At 44.7% G+C, this 15,657-nt stretch overlaps 1 protein-coding gene across 1 annotated transcript; it reads right to left on the bottom strand.

Annotated features, from left to right (window-relative positions):
- Nucleotides 1–2,921: 2,921 nt before the first annotated feature.
- CLRN2 (clarin 2) lies at nt 2,922–15,488 on the bottom strand. The gene is made up of 3 exons (XM_070791845.1): nt 12,715–15,488; nt 6,452–6,631; nt 2,922–3,466 (listed from the first exon to the last, which is right to left on the bottom strand). Exons 1-3 carry the CDS (start codon nt 12,965–12,967, stop codon nt 3,201–3,203), a joined length of 699 nt encoding a protein of 232 aa, XP_070647946.1. The 5' UTR covers nt 12,968–15,488; the 3' UTR covers nt 2,922–3,200.
- Between the last annotated feature and the right edge of the window lie 169 nt (nt 15,489–15,657).

Genomic DNA, 15,657 nt, shown 5'->3' with positions numbered 1-15,657 from the left:
ATAGAACATTGACCTTCCCACTTGTTTTCAAGACAGCACTGCAGCCTGCTTCTATCTTTTGGCTGCATCTCCTGTCACATTTTCCCTGCCTTCCATTGTGTGCCATTCTGCATATTTGATGAGCGACAACACTCTGCTAAGTAGGACTGCAGCTGTGTCTGGGGTGGGGACAGAGGGTTGAAAGGGGCAGGACATAGAGGGAATCACAAGCAATTAGAAGAGATTCCATGGAAACTTTCTGAGGTTCATTGTTAAGAGAAGTAGGGTGAGTCCATATCAGGTGTCATTTTAGTGGAAGCTAATCTGCGGGGGGGTGGGGGGTGGGGTTGGAATAACTTTTACCTGGCATGAAGACAGGAGGGCTGGGAAAGGATTCACCCCAGCTGGCATAATGGGAAAATGAATTAATAGGCTTAACAGAGTGTGTTTTTCCAGTAGTCATGTACAATGTGAGAGTTGGAACATAAAGAAGGCTGAGTGCCAAAGAACTGATGCTTGGGAATTGTGGTGTTGGAGAAGACTCTTGAGAGTCCCTTGCACTGCAAGGATATCAAACCAGTCAACCCTTAAGGAAATCAACCTTGAATACTCTTTGGAAGGACTGTTGCTGTAGCTGAAGCTCCAACACTTTGGCCACTGGATGTGAAGAGCTGACTCATGGGAAAGACCTTGATGATGGGACAGACTGAAGGCAACAGAAGGGGGTGGCAGAGGATGAGATGGTTGGATGGCATCACTGACTTGATGGACATGAGTTTGTGCAAACTCCGTGAGATGGTGAAGGACAGAGGAGACTGGTGTGCTGCAGTTCATGGGGTCACAAAGAGTCAGGCATGACTTAGTGACTGAACAACAACAAATAGTTGTGTACTAGAGTCATGTGCCAAAGTAACAGAACTAATAGGATGTGTGTGTCTTTGTGTGTGTGTCTTTGTATGTGTGTCTGTATGTGTTTGTGTGTCTGTGTGTATGAGAGAGAGAGAGAGAGATTACAAGAAATTGGCTCACATAACTGTGGAGACTGGCAAATTCAGAATCTATAGTGTAAGCTGGCAGTCTGAAGACCAAGGGAAGAGTTGTAGTTTGGCTCCAGTGGAAGTTTGCTGGCAGAATTCCCTCTCCCTTGGGGGAGTCAGTCTCTTTCTTAAGGCCTTCAACTGATTGGATGAGACCATCCCATATTATGGAGGGCAATCTGCTTTCCTGAAAATCTACTGTTTAACCCCCATCCCCTCCCCGCCTCCCGCCAAATACCTTCACAACAACATTTAGAGTAGTGTTTCTCCAATATCTCTGTACCATGTCCTAGCCAAGTTGACACAAAATTAACCATCGTCATAGCACCACTTAGGAAAACCTAATACAAGCATCTGGGTTTGTCCAACAGCTGTGTTAGAGCAATATTCTAACCCTGCTGGGCATTCACATACTTTCAAGTCCCCTTTGTAAGGGTATGGCAACTCACTCCAGTATTCTTGTCTGGAGAATCCCATGGACAGAGGAGCCTGAGGGGATCCAGTCCATGGAATTGCAGAGTCAGACAGGACTGAGCGGCTAACACACTTAACACTTGTAATGTCATATGCCGTGCCTCCTTATCATTACTGACTTGACCTGGAATCCTTCTCCAACCTTGCTTCCTTTACCACTGGAAAAAGTCTCCTCTTCTGTCAGAGTTTAGATCGAGTGTCAACTCTGGGACGCACACAGCATCCCCTCCCGAAGCATGAACTCCTTCTTGTGTCCTTTCTCCATATACTGTTAGAACACTGATCTCATTGCTCTGCGATTGTTTGTACACCAAACATCAGGTTAGCCAAGTGGTTAAACATGTACCCTTTAGCTTCAGACTTCCCTCCATTTAATTCCTGACCTTGGCAAGTGATCCAACCTCCTTATGCCTAAGTTTCTCCATCTATGAAATGGGACTTAAGTAGTACTATACCAACAAACTTGTGCTGAGGACCTATGACTTACAGTATGTAAAGCTTTTAGAACTGCAGGCAGTAGCCATTCCAAAGAAGAGTGAAAAGTGAAAGCGAAAGTCGCTCAATCGTGTCCGACTCTTTGTAGCCAGTCCATGGAATTCTCCAGGCCAGAATACTGGAGTGGGTAGACTTACCCTTCTCCAGGGGATCTTCCCAACCCAGGGATCAAAACCAGGTCTCCCACATTGCAGGTGGTTTCTTTATCAGCTGAGTCACCAGGGAAGCCCCCAAAGAAAGGTGGTTATTTTCATTCTTACTGTTATTGTTGCTCTCTGATTCCTGTGTCCTATGAAAAGACTAGGTGTCTCTGGAGGTCAGGCATATTACCATCTTCCTCTTAGCATCTTTCCTAGTATTGAGTGAAATATACCAAGAGTCTCTAGACATTTCTTGGAATGTATACTGTCTTATATGTACAGGGTGCCAGCCAGTATACAAAGGCTGGCAAGACTATCATCCACGTAACATCACATTGTTGACAAAGGTCCACATAGTCAAAGGTAAGTAGTCGTGTACAGATGTGTTGGATCATAAAGAAGGCTGAATACCAAAGAATTCACGCTTTCAAACAGTGGTGTTGAAGACTCTTGAGAATCCCTTGAACAACAAGGAGATCAAACCAGTCAATCCTAAGGGAAATAAACTCTGAATATTCATTGGAAGGACTGATGCTGAAGTTGAATTTCCAATACTTTGTCCACCTGATGTGAAGAGCCAGCTCATTGGAAAAGATGCTGATGCTGGGAAAGATTGAAGGCAGGAGGAGAAGTGGGCAACAGAGGATGAAATGGGTGGATGCATCACCCACTCAATGGACATGAGTTTAAGCAAACTCCAGGAGACAGTGAAGGACGGGGAAGCCTGGCATGCTGAAGTCCATGCCAGTCAGACATGACTTAGTGACTGAACAACAACAAAAAACTCATTACCACATTGCAAGGTCATTAATATTCCCATTTAATAGATACTAAGTGAATCGCCCAGCATCACAGACAGGTGGCAAATGGCAGTCTCTAACTCCAAGATCAGTGAGAAAGAAGCACAGAGATGCTATAAATTCAGAAAGTTTTCTTTTCTGGTGCACGTACCACCCTCCCTCCTCCCACTTCCTTATTCTTTCTGCCAGTAACACAGACATCCTGGACTGCGAACCCTGGAAAAAGAAAAGGGAGGTTTCCATTCACACCAAAACCTGGATTTAGGTGCAGGTTATTAATACAAGATGTCCTCGGCCGTGACCGTGGCCTCTTCGATCTTGGCCTGGACCTCCGGCAGGGGGATCTGACTGATGGCCACCACAACCAGGTTAGTGGCGTGGGCTGAGGCGCTGGCCACGCAGATCCAGAAGGACTCCTCGTACTGCTCCTCCACCACCACGAAGCGAAACAGCTTCTCCCGGAAGTTGGCGATTCGTTCTGTCAGGTCGTGGAATTTTACCGAGGTCATGAAGCTGGCGATGGCCAAGGCCACGACTCCGCCTGAAACCCAGAAAGTACACCCTCGTACAGAGCCCTTTTTTCCGCAGTTCAACTCCTAGAGGTGAGGTGGCTTTTCTGGGGCACAAGCAACAAACTTTTGAGGTTTAAGTTGCTTGTGTGTCCGACTCTTTGCGATGGATCCCATGGACTGTAGCCTTCCTGGCTCCTCTGTTCATGGGATTTTTCCAGGCAGGAATGCTGGAGCAGATTGCCATTTCTTCCTCCAGGAGATCTTCCCAACCTGGGGATTAAACCCAGGTCTCCTGCATTGGCAGGTGGGTTCTTTACCACTGAGCCACCAGGGAAGCCCCTTAAAACATTTGGAGAGTGACACAAATTTTGATTTGCTTTTAAAAGCAGCAGATAGTTCACTGTGTGAGGGGCAAGAGGTGTGGGAATCAGCTTCCTATCAGATCAACTTTGAACCTCAAGCCCTCTAATTTTTTCTTTACCCAGTGCAGGGCACTTACCCACGTTGGATAAGCTCAATCTCTAACTAATTCAGCCTGTGTATGCAGACCCTGAGGCTATAAGGAAAGATGCAAGAGCATCTTATGGGGTGGACTGGAGGATCAACAGAGGGCTAGACAGTTCTCTCCTCTTTAATATCCTCCTTCCAAGCTTAGTGATAAGGAAAGATAAGAGAAGCAGGAAAGGAGAGGAGAGAGGGGCAGACTTCATGTCTTTCCCTATCTGCTGCTTCGGACTTCGACCTTCTGGATTCTCTCTGGTTCTTTTTCTCTCCCCATGTCTCTCTTTTGCTCAACTTTTCTCCTATCCTGATTTTAATTAATATTTTAAAAACACATTTATTATTCTCTTTCTTTAGATTATTATTCTTTCCTTGAAAAAAACTTGGACATCCAAGATAATCATAAAGATGAAAAGACAAATTTGCTTTTTCCCCTAAAAGTCAAATGAAAACATTTGGAACATTTTAGTATATTTCTTTACATTTCTCTCTTTTTAACAGAATTAGTATTATGGTACTCCTACTCTTTTACACTTGATTTTTTTCTCTCTAACTTGAATATTTTTTTTCCATTTTGCTAAATATTCTGTTACAGCACCACTTTAAATGGATCTATAATGCTTCATTCCAGTGACACACTTAATTAAGTTTAATTAAGGGTAACTTCATTTCTGGATTTCTAGATTGCTTCCAATTTTTGATATTATAAAGTGCTGCCAGAAACACCTTTTAATGTATATTTTTGTGCTCTTTTCCAGTTATTTTCTTAGCATAAATTACTGTTTGGGGTTGTTTAATCAAAGGCTATTCATGTTTTTATGCCTTTTAAGAGTCAAGTTTTGTCAAATTGCCTTCTTAAAAATACTATGAGCTTGAGAGTACTGCCTCAAGAAGGAAGGAAATTGACCTAGATAAGCATTTATTTAAAGAGTGAGATTGAACACTTTCTACATGCCAGTCACTGTGAGGATTCAGGCAGAGATATGCAAGTCTAGATGGGAGTGAGCCATGTCTATAAGAAATTCTACACGATGGTCACAGTCTGCAAATATAGGCAAGTATGTAATAACTGATTTACTGACGTTAGGTTCTAATGCATGATTAAGTAACATTGTTGTCATTGTTCAGTCCCTAAGTCGTGTCCAGCTCTTTGCAACCCCGTGGAGGGCAGCACACTAGGCTCCTCTGTCCTTCACTGTCTCCTGAAGTTTGCTCAAATTCAGGTCCATTGAGTCAGTGATGCTATCTAAACATTTCGTCCTCTGTCGTCTCCTCCTTTTGCCTTCAATTTTGCCTTCTTCTTCTTTTTTTTTTTTTTTTAAATCAACGTCACTTGTTTTTATACTTGCTGGTCATCCTGTATAAGGTAGTGAGGTAGTGAGGGTTTATTGACATCAGGACACCTTCACCATTTGACCTGGATTTTTTGAAATCATTTTCACGATTTTGTTACTTTCATTACAGGTGATTTTTTTTTCAATGCTGAACTAAAGGTGAATTAATTTCTATATACCATATACTCTCCTAAATTAACACACCTGCACACACTTATGCACATCTTTTGACTTGGGTTTTGTCTTGGAAAATAGGTCATGGTGGTCATAGATGACACCATGGATTAATGAAAAAACAAAAGGCTTAGACTCAGTTATACCTGGGTTGGAATCTTGCCTCTATTGCTCATGACTATGTGACTTTCAGTGCATCTTTTAACATCTCTGAGCTTCAGGTTCTTCATCTGTAACTATGGGTCTAATAATATGGCAGAGTCCCTTTGATTGCAAGGATATCAAACTAGTCAATTCTAAGGGATATCAGCCCTGAATATTCATTGGAAGGAGTGACGCTGAAGCTCCAATACTTTGTCCACCTGATGCACAGAGGTGACTCATTGGAAAAGACCCTAATGCTGGGAAAGATTGAAGGCAGGAGGAGAAGGAAGTGGCAGAGGATGAGATGGTTAGATAGCACTATGGACTCAATGGGCATGAATTTGAGCAAACTTCAGAAGATAGCGAAGGACAGGGGAGCCTGGTGGGCTGCAGTCCATGGGGTCCCAAAGAGTCAGACACGACTTAGCTACTGAATAACAACAACAAACATAGGGAGGTTGTGAGGGTTACAGAAAATAAGGACTGTGAGCCCCCCAGGTTCCTTCTCCTCTGTTCTTTGTGAGTTTCCTCCAGCTTCATGGCAGCAGCTCCCCTACCACTGGTCCCAGGGTCCCCATCTCTCCACCCCCATCTTTCTGTCTTCCCTTGTCTCTCATCCCAACCTCTTTGCTTCTCCAAGTCCTCAGCCACTCATACACACTAAGACCTGATTCTTCATGATGACACCTATTCTTCAACTTTTAGTAAGAAGGACATTGGTGCCCATCAAGAAGGTAACAAACCCAGGGAAGTGAAGCTTGAGGTGGGGTATTTTCACTCCTTCACACCTGCCCACCTGCTTGGAACTCAGCCTCCTGGTGATGTGGGCAGGAATCTCTCTCCCCATGGGGCCTCCCTTACCTGCAAGAACATTCCATAGACAGATGCCCCCAGGGCCGTTGACTGCCCGGTATGGAACTTGGATCATGTTGAGAATGGCAAAGCCCATGCTGACCAGAGCCAGCGCCAAGGCCAAGAAGAGGAGCAGCAGAAGTGTGACGTGGAGGCCTGCGTTGAGCTCTTTCACCAGGTGTGGGAAGACTGCAGAAACAAGACACAGCCAACATATCAGCCTCAGAGCTCAGCTTAAGGGTACATGGCCCAGGCTGCTTACCATGAAGGCGTTAGTACAGCAGAGTGAGGGCAAGGCAGCAAGCACTGGGCTTCCAAAAAGCAAGAGACTTCCCAGATAAATTTACCCCTTATCAGTTGCCCAACAACCTTCGCTTCCTTAGGGTGGATGCAAAATCAGAATATTCCCCAGCTGGGTGTTTAAGCTGCATCAGCCTTGCGGCTCTGGGATCTGGTGTGAGTTGATCCACACAAGCCCCAGGGGGTGTCTCTTTAGCAAAGGAGCCTGGCACGAGAAGCAGTCTAAGAAGGCCGATCACAAAGCTTTCATCAGGGTCAGAGTGTTATTTGTCCAAATCTTTTGCAACCCCATGAACTGTAGCCCACCAGGCTCCTCCGTGCATGGGATTCTCCAGGCAAGAAGACTGGAGTGGATAGCCATTTCCTTCTCCAGGGGATCTTCCTGACCCAGGGATCGAACTTAGGTCTCCTTCATTACACATGGATTCTTTACTGTCTGAGGCACCAGGGAAGCTGCATAGTCCTATATACCATATGGTATATAGAGTTGAGAGTCACTGGCTTCAGTTATTATATATGAATGATTTAAAACAATGAAAGCGGGGACTTGCCTGGTGGTCCAGTAGGTTAAGACCTGGCCTTCCAGTTCAGGGGGTGCAGGTTTAATGCCTGGCTGGGAGAGCTAAGATCCCACATGCCTCATGGCCAGAAAAACAAAGCATAAAACAGAAGCAATGATGTAACAAATTCAATAAAGACTTAAAAAAATAAAACGATGAAAGCTAAAAAAATAAATAAAAACACCTGGGCAAGCCCCTTCCTCTGCCACTACTCTGAGGTTTCCACTGAACACTTCCTGGTCTAACCTGGGTCCATCCTGTGCACTCCCGCATCCCTGCTTCACTGCTTGGCACCAAACTGACCAGCCCGTCTCCCACCCCAACTGAGAACCAGGACTCAAAGCTTTCCTGGCTCCACTCTCTGCCTGACCCCGTCCCCCCGCTCCTTTGCTGGCTCACCTGCTCATTTTTATTCAGAGAAGGCTGGTGTCTGCCAAGTCTGAGAACAAGAATTTTTTTCCCTTTAAAGTGTCCTTTCCACTCAGAAGTTTCCAGACACAGCACAGTTACATCTTTAGTTCTGATCGAATTTTCCTTTTAGTTCTGTATTTCCATGTGTATTTATCTTCATGTGGTTATCTCCTCGGCCTGAGAAACTTTACCCTGGAAAATGAACTCCTTCCCATGGGACTTTTCCCTGTAGGACTTCTCATTTTCATTTCCATTCCTTATATCTCAGTGTCCTTTAGATTTTTATTTTTTATTGCAGACTCTCAGCATTTTTTTTTTTTCATTCCAAACGTGGTAGCTTGTGCCTGATTACCTAATTGTTTCCTTATCCCCTTACTTGCTCATGCAATCCTTAGGACATATGACCAGCATAATAATCCTCACCAAACACTTAAAATAGAAAATCATCACCTATGTGATTGGCAAAGACCAAAGGTTCACTAATACACGGTGTTGACGAAGGTATAGGGAAGGAGATGCTGTCAAACCTGGTAGTGATATTAATTTATACAACTTTCTTTGAGAGGAATTTGGCAGCATGTCTCACTGAAATTTCACTTCTAGGAAAAGCACTCCCACATGTGCTCAAAGCTGTATGTGTGTGTGTGTGTGTGTGTGTGTATCAGATATTCCTTAAAGTAGCAAAAGGTTGGAGAGAAACGAAAATATGAATTGGTGCTGTGCTGATTCCTGTCCAACTCTTTTCAACCCCATGGACTGTAGCCCCCCAGGCTCCTCTGTCCATGAAATTTCCCATGCAAGAATACTGGAATGGGTTGCCATTTCCTCCTCTAGGGGAATCTTTCCAACACAGGGATAGAACCCATGTCTCCTGCATCTGCCGCATTGGCAGGCAGATTCTTTACCATTGAACCACCTGGGAAGCCCATGAATCAATAGGAGACTGATTTAATTAATTAAAGCACAGTTCACACAATATAGCTTTTGAAAAGAATTAATCATATCCATGTACTGGTATGAAACCATCTCCAGATTTGATCTAATAAAAAATCGAGAAATAACCATTACTATGATGGGCAAGGGCATTTTGGGGCATATGAAGTGATATGGGGGCTTCCCAGGTGGCACTGGTCCTAAAGAACCTACCTGCTAATGCAGGAGATGTAAGAGATGCAGGTTTGATCCCTGGGTTGGGAAGATTCCCTGGAGGAGGGCATGGCGACCCACTCCAGTATTCTTGCCTGGAGAATCTCATGGACAGGCGAGCCTGGTGGGCTGGGCTGCAGTCCATGGGGTCACAAAGAGTCAGACATGACTGAAGGGATTTAGCACACACACACAGCATAGCAGGAAAATCAGATAACTTGGATAAGCAAAGATGTAAAAATTTAGTGCTTGCAGAGCTGAAATTCTAGAAGCTTTACTTTGAATTTTCCTTTTTAAAAAAGAAATTATTTATTGGCTGCGTCAGATCTTCATTTCAGCACGTGGGAGCTTCCATCTTTATTTGCTCCCTATATTGGGAGTATTGAGTCTTAGCTCCTGAACCACCAGGCAAGTCCTGAATTTGAATAAGTATTCTTATTGTGTACATATAAAAGCTACCTTGCTTGAATCCCAGAAGTGATTAATCAACCTATCAGCATCTCAAATTAGATAATTATGTTATTATTACATAATTTGTAATACCCTAGAGAAGTCCAGAAGTCCTTTTTACCCCAGCAAGGCAAAAAATAATTTAAAAAAAATTGATACATTAGATTTCATTAAAGTGGAAAAATTCTGCCTTATGAAAGACAGTGTCAAAAAAAACAACAACATGGTCACTGAATGGGAGAAAATATTTGCAAAAGACACATCTGAGAGAGGACTGTTATCTAAAATAGACAGTAATAAGAAAAGTGTGAGAGCTGAAGTCAGTTACAGGTCTGGCTGTGGATGGAATGTTTTGGGGTGAGAGATGACGAGGGCCCCAGCAAATTGAAAATGATCAAGCACATACTACCTTTCAGGCATTACATCAGCTGCTTTTACAGAAATTATTTTCTTTATTGGTTTCTCTGATCCTCAGTTTCCTCATCAGTTAGATGGGCATCAGTAAGATCTCCTTTCCAGTGCAGAAATGGATGAAGGAAATGAACAAAGAAGGAAGCTTGTAACACTCATGTGTCACTGCTCAGGGATCACTTACTGCCTTTCTCTTTCCCGGATGGAAAGCTTCTAATGGCAGACACGCCTCTGTTTAGTTCATCCCTGTTTTCCTCGAATATCAGGCCCACAAATACTCTACAATACGGGTGAATATGTGAACGTGGCTAAATAAGCATCTGTCTCTTTCTTTCCACTCAAATGGCTAGGTTGTTTTGCTTTTATTTCAGAAAGTCTGGGTATAAACAAGGATCTTAATCATGATTGTGCTGCATATGTGAGTGCTTATATATGTGCTCAGTCGCTCAGTTGTTCCAACTCTTTGCAACCTCATGGCCTGTAGCCCACCAGGCTCCTCTGTCCACAGGATTTCCCAAGGAAGAATACTACAGTGGGTTGCCATTTCCTTCTCCAGGGGATTTTCCCTACCTAGGGATTGAACCTGAGGTCTCTTGAGTCTCCTGCATCGGCAGGCAGATTCTTTACTGCTGAACTAGCTGGGAAGTCATCCTGTATATATAGCTCTTTGCTTTTCTCCCTGGTTGATTTGGAAACTGACCTTCCTGGGTGACTCTAGGGGAGACCCCTCTGAAGGTGGGAATGGAGGCTGTTTGTCTTACAAGACCTAACCAAACCCTCCTACTCCAGTTTACAAAGCACTTTCACACCCACCCCCCAATTCTCCTGATCTGCACACAGGCCCGAGGAGCAGGATTTTTTTAAATTTCTATGAATAGTAGTAGGTAAATCCTGATTCCGTATTGGGGGTGGTGGGCTTTGATGCACCCCCTAGGTACCTCACACAGGTAGATGATGTTGGCTCTAGGAGCTGTACATCTAAAGGTAGAAATATACTCTGCTTTCTCTTCAAATCATATAAATCTTTCACCTTTTACTAAAGGTAGCAAGACTCACTTCTGATGAGAATATCCAATACAGAATAAAAACTTTGCAAATTATCTACAACTGTTTAAAAAATTGTGCATCTCCCACTTTTTTTTTTTTGTATAAGTGGTTTGAAATAACCTTAATGCTACCAATAATTTTTTTTTTCCCCTGAACCATTTGAGGGTACATTGCTCCTTCAACCCTGGGTACTTCAGGGGCAGTTTCCTCAAAAAGGGCATTCTCTTTGACAACCATGATACAATTATGAAAATCACTAGGTCAACACTGGTGTATGACTGGTGTTTAATCCTGATGCCCGGTTCAAGTTCCATCGATTATCCTAGTGACGTCATTTACAGTAAATGGACCCAGCTCAGAACCGAGTACTGCACACAGTTGTCATCATTTCCTTTTAGCCTGTCCTATTTCTTTGTTATATTTTTTTATTTATTCATGTTAAATGTGTTTTCAGCTTTCTATGTAATTTTTTATTACATTTTATGGGAGTATAGTTGCTTTACAATGTGGTGGTTAGTTTCTACTGTACAGCACCATCAGATTTGCTGATATATTTTATCCCCTCATATTCTTAAAAGACCTAGCTATTTTTTCAGTATCCCTTGTCCAGTTTAATTTCTGGGTAAATATAAATATTCCCCAAGATTTTTCTTATTGCTATACCTAACAATTTTTAGTATATATATGTCCTTCATGTATATAAGTGAAGCCAATTTGTATTATTTGTCAGTGGTTCCAGTTTTCTCTCTTTATATGTTTAAGAAGATACTCTGGCTAAAGAAAGAAAGTGAAGTCGCTCACTTGTGTCTGACTCTTTGCGACCCCATGGACCGTAGCCTACCAGACTCTTCCATCCATGGAATTTTCCAGGCAAGAGTACTGGAGTGGGTTGCCATTTCCTTCTCCACTAAAATCCTGACATATAGAAATCAAATAATGAATAAAATTCCTTATTCCCTTGTTTTTCCATTATGTGGGTTACTTATGTATTTGTAGGCTACTGTTCTTACTGGTAATCTGTTTTATTCTGAAGACATGCAGAATATTGGCCTTTTGGGGTTGGCTTTTCCTTCCCAGAGGACCCTTCATACGCTGGGCTTGGATTCCTGCTCTGTTTACACGCAGAGAGGCTCTGACGTGACCTGGATGTCCGCCTGGCCAGGTCGGTACCTGCTCAAGTTCACAGACAGCAGCTGTGCCCGAGCTCTCCCTGCCAGGAAACAATGGGTTCGGGCTTTGAACCCAGGTAGTCTGATTCCAGTGCTCGGATGTAGAGCTCTTTGGCTTTTTCTTAGACTCTGAAACTTTTATATTAATATAAACAGAAGTGTAAGTCTCATTTCAGCAGCTGGTCTACACTTGCAGGCTAGACTGGCTGAGTGCACCCCAGTTGCATGGCCTGCATCTGAAGTCTGACACTGTTTCCTGGCTGGTTGACCTCATGCAAGTTAGGTAATGAAATCTCCGAGTGTCCGTGTGTAACCCTCTGCAAAATGGAAATGTTAACAATGCCTTCTTTATAAATTTGTTACAAGGCTTAAGAGAGAGAAGCCATGGAAAGCATTCTGTAGAATGTCTGACACAAGTAAGCACTCAGTATATTAATAGTGATTATTCATAGAGGTAACTACAAAGATCTACAAATCTCTGCAGAAAGAAAAAAAAAAAGATCTTTTCTTGATGCTGAACAAGAGTAAGTCCTTGGCTTACTGTGGATTTTGTCATCATGCCTTCGACTGAAGCGGCTCTTCAATTCTGCATTTAGACACAAGCCTACTCCAGTATTCTTGCCTGGAAAACCCCATGGGCAGAGGAACCTGGTGGGTGGGCCACAGTCCATGGGGTCGCAAAGAGTTCGACAGGCTGACAGAGCGCGCGTGCACGCACCCCATACAAGTATTTACAAATAAGCGTTCTACAGCAGCTCTGCGGCCGCAGTATACTCACTCGTGAACTGGGACTGGCGGCCCCCCAGCCCGCACTGCCGCACCTTACAACCGCGGAAGAGTCCGTAGTAAATGTCTCCGATGAATTTGACCAGCTCTGGATCCGTGGCGTTGACGAGGTCCACTCCCGTCTGACAGAGGATTTTCCCACTTAGCCAGTGGGGCAGTGCCAGGGCAACGATGATCAGGATGAAGGAGGAGAAGCTGAGCAGAGAAGCCAGCCCGTACCACGCCTTTTTGAACCATCCAGGCATGCTGCTGAGTGCAGGTCATGCTCCAGGGGGCCCAGCAACACCCGGGGTCCTCAGCATCTTCCAGACACTGGGTGATCCACTGCTTCAGGGTTGGCTCTCCCAGACGCCGGCTCAAGAGTTCAGGTGCGTGTCCTGGTCCTCCCTCAGCACCTGCCCCCACAGCCCATGTTTACTACAACCACAGGGGAAGTGTCTACAGGGACGTCTTCACCTGACTGCAGTGTGGAGGAGTGTGTTACCCAGGAAGTAACCCTATATCTTCCACTAGACTAAGGTTTCAGAAGACAGTTTAACTGTTCTTCATTTCGAGTATTTGAATAACCCTACTGCGGCTCTCTTAAGGACGAAGGAGCTATTAGCAGGCAAAATCAGGTAGATCTGAGTCTAAAGAGACAACAAGCAGTCTCACAAAATGCAAACGGTAGAAGGAAAACAAAGATGGAAAGACTAGCCTTTGAATGTTGCCGACAATGCGTGGTATCAGATGTTGATCTCTTTGATGCGTGCCTGGGCATTGCTTTCTCTGAAATGTCACTGCTGTCAGAACCCCTAGAAGTGTTATTAACACCATGAAATGACCTCTGTTCTCAACCCTTTTAATTGAAATGCGTAAGCAAGCTTTTATGATTCTTGAATTTATCACTGGGTGGATCCACTGTGGGTAAAATTGCAGCTTTGAGATGGCTGGGGCAGCCTGGACCCAACACTTAAGTACACACACACACACACACCCTCTTTATCCTTCACAGGTCATGTCATCTGAATGGGAAAGTGTTTTTCTAATGTTTTAGCAAATAATCTCCCATCACCCTGCTGGGGTCTTTGTCTCTTCTGATAGTGAAGATCCCCTGGAGGAGGAAATGGCAACCCACTCCAGTATTCTTCCCTGGAGCATCCCTTGGACAGAGGAGCCTGGGCGGCTACAGTCCCTGGAGTCGCAAGGAGTGGGACAAGACTGAAAGACTGAGCACAGAGTAGTGAAGGTATGTCACTTCCTTTTCACTTACAGGCACAAGGAATGCAATATTCCCTAATTTCTATCTTACACGGTGCATTTAAAGTTTTAATTTTTAGACAATTGCCGAATGTCAACTTCATGTCACGTGAGGCTGGCAACAGCCACTCAGATAGGTTTGGGGGCAGAGTGGGGTTGACATGGCCCAGTGAAATTCCTCCTTTGGTCTCAGATCTCTGGAGGGGGTCCTGGGGGTTGCATTGTTAACCAACAGGAGTTCAGGGAACCAGGCTCACCCCTGCTGGTGCTGCAACCCATTGTGGGGGGCAGGGGACGGGCCTTTCCAGACACTTCTTTCCTGAGGAAACTGAAGGTCTGAGTTGGGGCTGGAGATCAGGTCTTTGAAATGCTTCTTCATCACAATGACCTTGACATAGCAATTTTTTTTTCTGGTAATGAACAACATACTGTGAAATGAAAATATGTCCTGCCATATCAATAAACAAGGAATGAAGCAGCCATCAGTGATTGCTGGCCTCCAAAGGTGAATGAGGGCTCCCAAAACTAATTGTGACCCATGTCATCCAGTCGATGTAGCGGCTCCTCCCCAGGCTTCCCCCAGCCCCAACTGCTGAGGAGCTGGGAGAGTGCAAGAAGCAAGGTGAATAAGGAAACAGGATTGGCCCCAGATAGCTGAGGTGCATATGAAAGGAATGAATTCAGTGAGTACAGAGGCTTGCTTCTTCCCAGACATAGAAAGCCAAGTTCCTTAACTTGATACCTGATCTTTGATGTTCAGATTGCCTGCTCCCTTTGTTGCAAACTTATATGTAGCCTGACTTTCCCTCCTGCTTCCTGGGAGCAGTTTTCTCAGAGCTACTGAGATGCTGTCTCCCAGGTTCTGAGTCCTAAACTTGACCACCAAATAAAATAACTAATTTCAGGTTGTGAAAATATTTTTTAGTCGACAATTCATATAACAGGGCTTCCCAGGTGGCGCTAGTGGTAAAGAATCCACCGGCTAATGCAGGAGACAGACAAGACACAGGTTTGATCCCCAGGTGGGGAAGATCCCCTAGAGTTGTTCTTTTTTCAGTCTCTAAGCCATGTCGGATTCTTTGTGACCCCGTGAACTGCAGCACACCAGGCTTCCCTGTCCTTAACTATCTCCCTGAGTTTGCTCAAACTCGTGTCCATTGAGTGGGTGATGTCATCCAACCATCTCATTCTCCGTCACTCCCTTCTCCTCTTACCCTAGAGTAGGAAAAGGCAACCCACTCCAGTATTCTTGCCAGGATAATCCCATGGACAGAGGAGCCTGGTGGGCTACAATCCATGGGATCCCAACAGTCGGACACGACTGAGCAACACACATACAACACACACACACCCAAGCTGTCACGGGCTTGTTGTGCAAAGTAAAATGAAACAGCACTTGGAGATCATGTCTCTCTCTCTCTCACACACACACACACACACACCACTTGGAGATCTCTTCACGCACACACACACAACCTGTCTCAGGCTTGTTGTGCAAAGGAAAATGAAACAGCACTTGGAGATCACGTTTCCCAGTGGGTGTCACGCCAGGGCGTTACTGAATAAAGAGTGCCCTCCTGCGCTCGGGGCGGGGGCAGGCCGAGCTCTGGCGGGTGGCGCGCGCTAGGCGGCAGCAGCGGGCTGGGCTGCGGCGCGGCCGCCGCGCGGGTCCCTCTTGGCCCGGAGGGCGGTCGGG

The sequence above is a fragment of the Bos indicus genome, chromosome 6 (assembly GCF_029378745.1).
Source record: "Bos indicus isolate NIAB-ARS_2022 breed Sahiwal x Tharparkar chromosome 6, NIAB-ARS_B.indTharparkar_mat_pri_1.0, whole genome shotgun sequence".
Lineage (NCBI taxonomy): Eukaryota > Metazoa > Chordata > Mammalia > Artiodactyla > Bovidae > Bos > Bos indicus.
The sequence above is the reverse complement of the archived record's forward strand: the minus strand, read 5'-3'. Positions and strand labels throughout refer to the sequence as shown.